This window comes from Mesoplodon densirostris, chromosome 3 (assembly GCF_025265405.1).
Source record: "Mesoplodon densirostris isolate mMesDen1 chromosome 3, mMesDen1 primary haplotype, whole genome shotgun sequence".
In the NCBI taxonomy this organism is placed as follows: Eukaryota; Metazoa; Chordata; class Mammalia; order Artiodactyla; family Ziphiidae; genus Mesoplodon; species Mesoplodon densirostris.
In genome coordinates, this window is record NC_082663.1 from 157,078,506 (window position 1) to 157,090,955 (window position 12,450).

The 12,450-nt window shown below is 39.8% G+C and overlaps 1 protein-coding gene across 1 annotated transcript; it reads right to left on the reverse strand.

Annotated features, from left to right (window-relative positions):
- Positions 1–11,026: 11,026 nt before the first annotated feature.
- Positions 11,027–11,956, reverse strand: LOC132486992 (olfactory receptor 1361-like). The gene is given in 1 exon segment (XM_060094532.1): positions 11,027–11,956. A coding segment is annotated over 1 exon segment (930 nt).
- Positions 11,957–12,450: the final 494 nt, after the last annotated feature.

A 12,450-nucleotide genomic window follows, 5' to 3' on the forward strand; every position in this document is an offset into this window, starting at 1 on the left:
GTGATTCTGTGTGTTCTCAAGGCCTCCAGACACCAGGTAACAATGGCCCACACAGAAGGACAAATCTGAGAATAGTCTTTAAGTTGAAGTGAGTATTTTCTGTCCCAAGAGGTAAAGGTAAAAAATTATGATTAATAAATGTACTCATGCATCTTAACATACAGAAAAATTTAGATCTTATACCTTCTATCCAAGAATATATAGCTAAGATTAGATAGGTGTAACTTTGGGGCCATTATCCTCCACATCCTCCAAGTGTCCAGAAGTATCTTCTGGCCCAGCAGCCATAATTTCAGCTGGCTTCATACCATTTTATTGTTTCATTTATGTTTTGAATAGATACAAGGAGTGCAGTGTGCCATCTGGTCTTTGTCAGATATTTCCCTTCAGTGGGAGTGGTCTTTTCAGAGGTGCATACAACTATTCAGCAGCTGTCTCCTCAGATGTTTCAGATGATAGCTCAGGTACAAGGAAGCAAGACTCATGTTGGCTTTGAAGCCCTAGGCCCTATCAGATCTAATGTATCTTGTAACAGCCTATGAGAAGAGCTTAGTTTCCAAGGTTCCTGCTAGGGACTTGCCCAGTGTAAATACACTTTACCAATCAGGAGTCATTTTTATCTTAAGCAATGTTGCCTCATGATGCAGCTGATGAATCTTTTGAGCATGTTACCAAGGCAGTCAGAAACATAAATAAGATTGTTCAGAAACACAGTTGACATACTTTCTTGGGTGGTTACCAGGGGAACAGAGCTAAAATGCTATTCCAAGGTCAAATTCTTTCACAGAGAAAGAGAAAGGATTTCCTTATCTTATTACCTACCACCCATCCCCTTGTTCTTTGGTTAATTGACTTTTTTCATTAAACTGTATTTTGAGATCATTACTGATTCACATGCAGTTGTCAGAAATAACACACAGGGTCCTGTGTATACTTTACCGTTTCCCCAGTGGCAACATCTTGCAAAACTATAGTACAATAATGTGCTTGTTAGCTTTTTTAATACAGAAAAGAAGACAAGTTAGTATATACCTGGTCACCAGGACTTATATTGTAAAATGGCCATTAACAACCAATTTATTTATTAAATAATTAGGTGATTTTTTTGATCAAAATAACTTTTTAGTATCCATAGTATTTTTATAGGAAATTTTCTACCAAATAATAGTATGACAGTATTTAACACACCAAACAGTGTTATTTGACAGAGTTAACAGTATCCCTTTCACCCTCTCAGCAAGTGTCTCTTTTAGGTATCTCAAACTTAGTATGTTTTAAATTGGATGTTTTATCTTCTCTCCCAAATCAGTTTTACCAACATTTTTAGTAGACTTTATTTTTTTAGATCAGTGTTAGCTTCACAGCAAAACTGAGCAGAAGGTACAGAGAGCTCCCATAGACCTCCTACCTTACCCACATACACAGCTTCCCTCACTATTTTTTTTTATATACTGCAGGTTCTTATTAGTCATCCATTTTATACACATCAGTGTATACATGTCAATCCCAATCTCCCAATTCGTCACATCACCCCTGCCCACCACCACTTTCCTCCCCAGGTGTCCATACATCTGTTCTCTACATCTGTGTCTCAATTTCTGCCCTGCAAACCAGTCCATCTGTACCATTTTTCAAAGTTCCACATACATGCGTTAATATGTGATATTTGTTTTTCTCTTTCTGACTTACTTCACTCTGTATGACAGTCTCTAGATTCATCCACGTCTCAACAAATGAACCAATTACGTTCCTTTTTATGGCTGAGTAATATTCCATTGTATATATGTACCACATCTTCTTTATCCATTCATCTGTTGATGGGCATTTAGGTTGCTTCCATGACCTGGCTATTGTAAATAGTGCTGCATTGAACATTGGGGTGCAGTGCATGTGTCTTTTTCACTATGGTTTTCTCAGGGTATGTGCCCAGTAGTGGGATTGCTGGGTCATATGGTAATTCTATGTTTAGTTTTTTTTTTTTTTTACATCTTTATTGGAGTATAATTGCTTTACAATGGTGTGTTAGTTTCTGCTTTATAACAAAGTGAATCAATTATACATATACATATGCTCCCATATCTCTTCCCTCTTGCATCTCCCTCCCTCCCACCCTCCCTATCCCACCCCTCCAGGTGGTCACAAAGCACTGAGGTGATCTCCTTGTGCTATGCGGCTGCTTCCCACTATCTATTTTACATTTGGTAGTGTATATATGTCCATGCCACTCTCTCACTTTGTCAAAGCTTACGCTTCCCCCTCCCCATATCCTCAAGTCCATTCTCTACTAGGTCTGTTTCTGTATTCCCATCTTACCCCTACGTTCTTCATGACATTTTTTTCTTAGATTCCATATATATGAGTTAGCATATGGTATTTGTCTTTCTCTTTCTGACTTACTTCACTCTGTATGGCAGACTCTAGATCCATGCACCTCACTACAAGTAACTCAATTTTGTTTCCTTTTATGGCTGAGTAATATTCCATTGTATATATGTGCCACATCTTCTTTATCCATTCTTCCAATGATGGACACTTAGGTTGTTTCCAGCTCCTGGCTATTGTAAATAGAGCTACAATGAACATTTTGGTACATGACTCTTTTTGAATTATGGCGTTCTCAGGGTATATGTCCAGTAGTGGGATTGCTGGGTCATACGGTAGTTTATTTTTAGTTTTTTAAGGAACCTACAAACTGTTCTCCATAGTGGCTGTATCAATTTACATTCCCACCAGTAGTGCAAGAGTGTTCCCTTTTCTCCACACCCTCTCCAGCATTTATTGTTTCTAGACTTTTTGATGATGGCCATTCTGACCGGTGTGAGATGATACCTCTTTGTAGTTTTGATTTGCATTTCTCTAATGATTAATGATGTTGAGCATTCTTTCATGTGTTTGTTGGCAATCTGTATGTCTTCTCTGGAGAAATGTCTATTCAGGTCTTCTGCCCATTTTTGGATTGGGTTTTGGCTTTTTTGCTATTGAGCTGCATGAGTTGTATGTAAATTTTGGAGATTAACCCAACTGACAAAGTTGCTTCATTTTCAAATATTTTCTCCCATTCTGAGGGTTGTCTTTTGGTCTTCTTTATGGTTTCCTTTGCTGTGCCAAGCTTTGAAGTTTCATTAGGTCCCATTTTTTAATTTTTTTTTATTTCCATTTCTCTAGGAGGTGGGTCCAAAAGGATCTTGCTGTGATTTATGTCATAGAGTGTTCTGCCTATATTTTCCTCTAAGAGTTTGATAGTTTCTGGCCTTACATTTAGATCTTTAATTCATTTTGAGCTTATTTTTGTGTATGGTGGTAGGGAGTGTTCTAATCTCATACTTTTACATGTACCTGTCCAGTTTTCCCAGCCCCAATTATTGAAAAGGCTGTCCTTTCTCCACTGTACATTCCTGCCTCCTTTATCAAAGATAAGGTGAGCATATGTGCGTGTGTTTATCTCTGGGCTTTCTATGCTGTTCCATTGATCTATATTTCTGTTTTTGTGCCAGTACCATACTGTCTTGATTACTGTAGCTTTGTAGTATAGTCTGCGGTCAGGGAGCCTGATTCCTCCAACGCCGTTTTTCATTCTCAAGATTGATTTGGCTATTCGGGGTCTTTTGTGTTTCCATAAAAATTGTGAAATTTTTTGTTCCAGTTCTGTGAAAAATGCCAGTGGTAGTCTGATACGGATTGCATTGAATCTGTAGATTGCTTTGAGTAGTATAGTCATTTTCACAAAGTTGATTCTTCCAATCCAACAACATGGTATATCTCTCCATCTATTTGTATCATCTTTAATTTCTTTCATCAGTGTCTTATACTTTTCTGAATATATGTCTTTTGTCTCCTTTAGGTAGGTTTATTCTTAGATATTTTTTTCTTTTTGTTGCAATGGTAAATGGGAGTGTTTTCTTAATTTCACTTTCAGATTTTTCATCATTAGTGTATAGGAATGCCAGAGATTTCTGTGCATTAATTTTGTATCCTGCTACTTTACCAAATTCATTGTTTAGCTCTAGTAGTTTTCTGGTAACATCTTTAGGATTCTCTATGTATAGTATCATATCATCTGCAAACAGTGACAGCTTTACTTCTTCTTTTCCAATTTGGATTCCTTTTATTTCTTTTTCATATCTGATTGCTGTGGATAAAACTTCCAAAACTATGTGGAATAATAGTCGTGAGAGTGGGCAACCTTGTCTTGTTCCTGATCTTAGTGGAAATGCTTTCCGTTTTTCACCATTGAGGACGATTTTGGCTGTGGGTTTGTCATATATGGCCTTTATTATGTTGAGGAAAATTCCCTCTATGCCTACTTTCTGCAGGGTTTTTATCATAAATGGGTGGTAAAATTTAAGTTAATACATGCATAAGCCCTCTGACTTCCCACATACCTGAATATGTGCATATTTTCCATCATTTCCCCTTTTGATTGCAAATCTTGTTAGAAAGCAGTGATGCAAAAAATATCCATCCCTCAATGCTGGGGTGCTGGCTCTTACCTCAGGTTCAGATCATGTCCCTCACTGTTAGGTCTCCTTTATATTCACCTAGTCACTCACGTTGGAGGAAAACTACGCTGATCTCATGAACAGGCTCAGAGATATGTTAATGGGGAAACACTTTATAGGCTATACATTTTATCACTTACACTCAATTGTCACAGAAGCATTGCACATGTGCTATTAGCAGCAGACTTAAAGCAAGCAGTGTCACATTTCATGAGTAGTTATAATCTGTGAAAATTTCGCTAGATAATTTTCTTTCCATTCAGAACATCAGGGCAAAAGCATGGTTAACACAATAACTGTCATAAATACAGACCTTAACTAACAGAAATAGAATTTCACATCCACTAAAACATAGTCTTTTTTCTCTCTGAAATAACCCTCCTCTCCACCAAACACAGCAAATCAAAACTAGTTTGTTTGCAATTGACCATATCAGCTCCTTCAAGCTGGCTGAGGTAGAAGTCCTCAGGAGTCTCAGACTGAATTCCCCAAAGGCCTCTCAAGGCCAGGAATGCCATGACAAAAGCCTGTCATAAGCCTCCACCTCAGTGGATTTCTGTCTTCTAGAGGTATCCCAAATATCAAGATTCGTGCACATGCCAGGAGACAGTCTTTCCCATTCACCTGATAAGGCTGCTCAGAAACCAAGAGTCCCAGGTTTTGGAGGGACTAGGTAGAGAGAAAAGAAAAATGTTTCAATTCTACCCTCAGGAGTAGTTTACCCAGTTGCTGTAAGTCACAACTAACTTGAGGGGAAGGGCATCTCTCTATCTGGAAAACACAGATCAAAACTTTCCAGACAAAACCCATAAATATTATAACCATATTCACCAGTTCACTCAGTAACCAATCCTTCCATTAACTTTTTATGAAGCCATCAGGTTTTCCTTTAGGATTATTTAAGTTTTCACCCAGTTCTGAAGTGTAATCTGAAATTTATCAGAGACCTGTTATTATCCAAAGGTCGTTCCTATGAATCTGGAAGATGAAGCACTTTTGCAAAAGCATCAGAGTACAACAATAACTGTCTACAAAAGACAAAAGACTTAAAAAGTCACAGTTAAACATATTATCACAATGTAAGCAATAAAGAATCTTGGTTATAGTAACTAGAATTATGACTGATTATAATCTTAACCCTTAAAAACCTTAATCTCTCACCAAAACCAAAAAAACAATTGTGCATTTTCTGATTGTAAGCTTAATGCTTTAGTCTTATTCTCCTCAGCAGGCAAAAGTGATAAACTTAGACCTGCCCAGCAATTAATGTTCCAATATTTTACCTTTTTTGAAATGACTTAGTCAATGAATTCTCTTCATGTAACTTAGTTTAGTTTCAAGTTACAAAAATCTTGAGAGACTATTTTAGATAGACATTCCCAAAACATAATTATTCCCATAAAGAATTTTAAAATCCTTGCTCCTTTTTGTTCATTTACTCTTAGAGATCACATATGATTAGATTAAAGTTCCTGAGAACCCAGGTAGATCATATACATCTCAAAGGTACAGGAAGAGAAATACCAATTCCTTCCAGAGAGCTAGCTTAACCAATTACAGAAGGCTCACTTTGATACAATAGCAGAGCCATGAGGGGCCATTGTTCTCCAGATCTCTTGGCAGCCCCCATTCATCATGCACAGCCACTACAGGGTCCCACATACTAGTAGACATCCACTGCAGTACTACCCCTGCAACTTTCAGGATTACCCCCTCAACTTTTGGACCCCACGTGTGAATGGCTGGCCACCCCGGGATAAAACCCACAACTTTCAGGCCCCACAAGCTAGTGGACAACCCCTGCAACATTCCATTCCCCATCCTGTATTTCCCAACATCTCAGTGCTCACTGGAGTTTCCTTGTTCTCCTGGCTGGCTCTGCCAACTGTTGGGCTGCACCCAGCAGGCCTATAAGGCCTACATTTGCCCAGTTTAAGACCAAAGAAGAAGCCTGGAGTAAGCAAAAGAGACATCAGTGGCTTAATGGATGGTAGGGGGTGTAGATTGCCAGTTATAGAGGGAATTACATCAGTGTGGCGCATTAGTTACAGGGACTCATACTACCCCTTTGATAAGGACAATCACTAGCCTGGGCCTGGGGCAAGCATGTAGGAAGTTCAGTCGTGTGAGTAGGGCATAGGTGAAGCAGGCAGTGGTTGAGCAGGGGATGTTCAGAGAGGAAGAGAACCCCTATCCTGAGTGGCCTGACCATATAAATGTCATCAGTATTATACCATGTCCCTGTTCCCTCCTTCCTGATCCTCTCCTCCCCACTTCATGTAGTAAAGTCAGAGTAATTTATTTACCTATTTGGCTTTGAATGATTTCTTTACCAAAATATTATATTAGATATGATTTCTTGAGACTACTTTTGGCTTCATTATGACAATTTTTAAGGATATAAGCTGAATTTGTTTACGATAGAAATTTCTTGAAACAACTGGATCACTAGGCAGTTGTTTGGTCTTTTTAGGTTCTATAGGGAGTTTGTGTTGTAAACATGGCTTTGTATTGTGGGATTTGATCTGCATCATCAAGTCTGAATTCTTAAGGGACATCTGCAGTTACTTTCATGCAACAAAGATAACCTCACATCCTTCTTGGCAAATATATCCATCCACAATACAGGGGCAAGTTTGTGCCTTTATATCAGTTGTATGTCACATTTAGAAATCATGATGAACCTGAACCAGTAGTTTTTGACGAGCAACAGGATATGCCTGAAGTTTAGAATGAATAAAAGGTGGCCTGTTTTGCCGGTGGGCTTGGCAATACACTGTGTACCTCTGTGTGGCTCACAAATGAAAAGTTAATCTAGAAAACCAGATTCATTTGGAATCAGAGTTCATAAGTTAGACATAGCCAGCTTTCAATATTCAAGTGACAAAAGGTCAATGCCGAGAACAAAGTCATCTACTAGAAGGCCAATTGACAATGTGATAGATAAAGTTCATATAAAGCCTAGCTTTCTGCCCTCAAGCACAAGGAGACAAGATATTACAGGCAGAACACTAAGAATATCTACTAGGCTACAATATCCAGGGAATAGCAGGAAGGGCTTCTTCAGCTCATGAGAGATGGTGCTGGACTCTGATGGAAACCATGGCCTTGGAACAGACACTTGAAGGACAAGTTAGAAGAAAATGATTCCATGAAACTTGAAAATACCTCCAATGGCCGTGACATGGAGCAATCCTTGCTCCCTCCAGGGAGAACAGTATCTGGGGAAATGTGCCAGGAAGAAGGATGAGCCTTTATTCCAACATCATTGAGGTGAAGCCAAACTTTTCCCTCCATATGTTTTTTGTTTGTTTGTTTTTGTTGTTTTTTAAACATCTTTATTGGAGTATAACTCCTTTACAATAGTGTGTTAGTTTCTGCATTATAACAAAATGAATCAGTTATACATATACATATGTTCCCATATCTCTTCGCTCTTGAATCTCCCTCCCTCCCACCCACCCCATCCCACCCCTCTAGGTGGTTTGTGTCCAAATGGTTTTAATTGGCTCACAAAGAGCTGTTCCTGTTGGCTAACTAGTGCTAGATGGAAGTTGCCTGTGGGGAAGTGGGGGTGGTGTCTTTAGGGAGTCCCAGCTGCAGAGAAGAGGCTCCTGGCAGAGGCCTGGCCTCTGCTAACTCAGGCCCTGGAGGGTGAATTCCCAGCCACAATCCTGATTTCCTGGCTGCTCCCAGGGGGGACTCTGCCAGCCTGGCACTGCTTTGCTTCTATGGGCAGAGGTCCCTCGAAGCCCTGCATGAGGCTGAGCTTTGATTTATGACCACTTCATGTCATGTGTGACTCTCACATGCAGGAAACCACAACAGAGGCTGATTCTACCTGGACCTTAGAGTAAACCTCTTTTCTTATTTCCCCTTCATTCCTCTTAAGTGGTTGAAATAATGCAAGGAGCCAGTGAAGATGGAGTTGAAGGTGGCCCTCAGAAGTAGGAGGTTTAAAGACTCGAGGCTCTGGTAGAATTAAACAGCATATAACCTCACACCACAGCCAGTCTGAGCAAGACAGAGGCCTTTCCTCTTTCTGCTAACACCACACTGCTGAGATTTCTTTTCCCCTTCAGACAGGATCTTCTGTCTGGTGAATGATGATTTCTCCCTTGAGATGAACGAGTGGGGACCATGTAGATAGAGAGTGATTTTCCCTTTGACTTTGTACCCTATTGTAAGTTCACTGATTTCTCTCTATCCTCATGCTTCTTCTCACAGCCAACTTTTGACTGACAGTTGAGGGAGAGATGGATGAGCAATAAAACTATATCCCAAACATGGCTCTTTTCATTCAACCCTGCTGCTTCTTTGGGTCCCAGAATGCAGTGAAATCTTTCTGTGTTCTGGAGTAACCTTCTCAGTACTTTAGTTCCCTAGATTTAAATTTTTACCCTTCTGATTTTTTGTGTGCCTAGGAATGTTCACTTCCCAGGTTACCATTAGACTTGCCTACCACATCATCAGTGATTTTTCAATACATGATTATTTGGGATGAACAAAAACTCTACCGAGCATTGTATGGGATGTGCCCATGCATAATCTATGGTATTTTATCAAAGTGAATATGTAATGTAATAACCAGAGGAGACATGTATGCAGATATGGGTAATGCAAGGAAGAATATGATGAGACCAAAATGAGTCATGTAACCTTAAACACCAACATTAGTCCATGTTATTATATCTCAAACATTTGCACTAAACTACTTCTAAAATAAAACTTAACAGTTCAGAACACTACATTGATTTTGTCACATGTAGTCAGGTTCCCACTGGCACCAACATACATTTGGGAGTTCATTTACTACATCCAAGAAGAACTGTGTTGTGTGCTCAGTACATGTCAGTGAGATGTAATTAGTAAAGGAGTTAAGGGGAATGCACAATTATTAGAGTCTTTAAAAATCAAGGGAGGGCTTTCCTGGTGGCACAGTGTTTGGGAGTCCGCCTGCCGATGCAGGGGACACGGGTTCCTGCCCTGGTCCAGGAAGATCCCACATGCCGAGGAGCGGCTGGGCCCGTGAGCCATGGCCGCTGAGCCTGCACATCCAGGGCCTGTGCTCCACAACGGGAGAGGCCACAACTGTGAGCGGCCCGTTTACCACACACACAAAAAAATAAAATCAAGGGAGTTTTTCAGCAGACGAATGAAAGAAAGAGGAAGAGAATTAGGAGAAAGTCATGGAACATATAATTATGTGAGTTGATGACAAACAAAGTTGTAAGTATGGCTCGGGGCCGAGTCATCTTGGGCTTGTATTTGAAGGTAATACTTGGATTTATCCTGGCCTCTTCAATATTTCTATAAGGAGTGGCTGACAGGATGTCATCAATGTTTTAGGAGGATTAAACTGATCCTGTGTGCAGGACAGATATGTGTAGGGAGAAGCAGGAGGCAGTCAGAACCACGATAAGCCTGTTGCTGTGCTCATGGTAAGAGCTGGTCAGTGTTGGGACCAAGTGGGAAAGAAGGTGATAGTGAGGACAATGAGTACTGATTTTTCACGAGAGTAGAGAAGATTGAGAAAGGAGAGAAGGCCAATGAGGAATTGAAGGCTTTTGAAGAATGACCACTGGAGATTTAGGTGAGTGCTCCCTGGACACCAGGGAAGACGAGGTGGGAACCCTCAGGTGTAGAGTAGGAAAAGAGGCAAGGGCTCCTAGAAACTTTCCCCATGGATTGGAACAAACTCTGGACTTGGAGTCAGAAGTTCTGGGTTCTAATCCAAATCCTGTAATTAATTCATGTTTTCATGTTCCTAAGTTGTTATAGGAACTCTGGACAGTTTAGCATTAAGGGAACCTCTGCTTCTCTTAGCCCATCTAAATTTGAAGGGATACCGAGATTTATATGAGGAATTCTAGCTACTGTCTGAGGCTCGCCACACTCTGATACCCATCCCTGACACCCATGCCAGGCAATAAACCACCAAGAAGTTAGATTGGTTGTGGGGGAAGAAGAATAGTGCAGGGCTAGGTTCTGAGCTGTGAGAGGAGAGGGTAGGAATTGAGCCTAAGACAGAGGAAAAGTTAACTAATTCGTTAATGACCAAAGACCCTGAAAGTAACAGCACCATTTGTAACCAATAATTGCTCGTTGTACAGCCCTGGAAAAGGTAACGTTTCTGTGACTCAGTAAATTGGGGATAATTTAACATCTCCTAATGTGAGGCCATAGAGGACAGGTGACACTGAGGAGAGCCAACTCTAAAGTTTTCTGAAATTCTCAGAGCATATAGTAACCACTGTCTCATAGGGTTGCTGGACCCAATCCTGTCTTTTCCTGAATTTTTGTTGTCTGTAAAATAAGTGTTTTAAAATCACACCTTTTTATACATAACTGATGGTTTTATGACTTATGAGCACCTATCAGCCTCATATTTAAAAGCATGACCATGATCACATATCATTAATTACAGGAATAGTCATGGGTAAATTTATACCTATAGGGACTCAGTTTCTTGGTCTGTAAAATGAAAAAATGTATGCTATCCAAGAGTCCTCTCAGTTCTAAAAGTTTTAAAGTATAGAATATGAAATTAGTTTCCTTAAAGCTCCCTTCATGTCATGATTTCTCAAGCTCTAGATGAAGAGATTGATGAGAGGAGTCACCACTGTGAAGAAGACAATAGTCACAACATCTTGCACTGAGTACGAGGATGAAGGGTGCTTATAGACCCCCGGGATTGCCCCATAGAGCAGGGAGACCACAGTGAGGTGGGATCCACACTTGGACGGGGCTTTTCTTATTCCATGGGCAGATGGCAACTTCAGTACTTTAGAGAAGATGTAATCATATGAAATGATGATACATGTAAATGGTGTCATAAATACCAGTTCACCCACAGTGAATACCATCAGGTCATTGATAAAGGTATTCAAACAAGAGAGTTTTAGAATAGGATAAGGGTCACAGAAAAAGTTATACACAGCATTGTTGGAACAAAATGTGAGTTGCACCATGAGAAGAGTCTGGAGGAGAGCATGCAGATTTGTACTGAGCCGAGATGCAGCCACCAGAAGGACACAGAGTTTGGGCCTCATGATCATGGTGTAGTGGAGTGGGCAACAGATGGCAGTATAATCATCATAGGCCATCACACTCAGGAGGAACCCATCTATGTTGATGAAAATGATGAAGAAGTAGATCTGGGTCGTACATTCCATGTAAGAGATAGACTTGCTTCACAGTATGTGATTCACCAGCTTCTTGGGGATTGTGACTGATGAAAAGCAGATGTTGACACAGGAGAGGTTGGCCAAGAATAAGGACATGGGTGTTTGGAGATGACTGTCACAGCTGATAGCCAAGACAATGAGAAAGTTCCCAATGAGGGTGACCAGGTACATCCATAAGAACAGCCCAAAGAGAACCTCCTCCTGCTCTGACTGCCCAGAGAGTCCCAGGAGAATGAATTCTGTGACTCCAGTCTGGTTGTCTCTGCCCATGTCTGCAGGGGAGAAAATGTGGTCAAAAGTAAAAGGAAATATTTATTTAATTAGGCTCCATATATTGTTTAGAGATTACAATTTTTTAATGATACCAGATCCAAAATGTATTTCTTAATTAATAACACTTCAAATATAAAAGTAGATGAGATTGATAATGTCATCATTTGAGCAAATTTTTTATGATACTGTTCTGTCCTTGAGAATTAATTCACATTAGATAATTCTATGAAGCGGGTTTTAATGAAATAAATAGCTGGTTAATTTCTATAATTCTAATTTGTGTTTAATTATCTTTGATTTCATGCAGCTTAATTCATACTTCAATAACATTTAATGAATATCTGGTATATACAAGTTATCTTCACATACACAATTTCTTTTAATCCATATCATTCATATATATATATATATATATATATATATATGTATGTATGTATATATATTGGCCGCCTCACATGGCTTGTAGGATCTCAGTTCCCTGGCCAGGTACT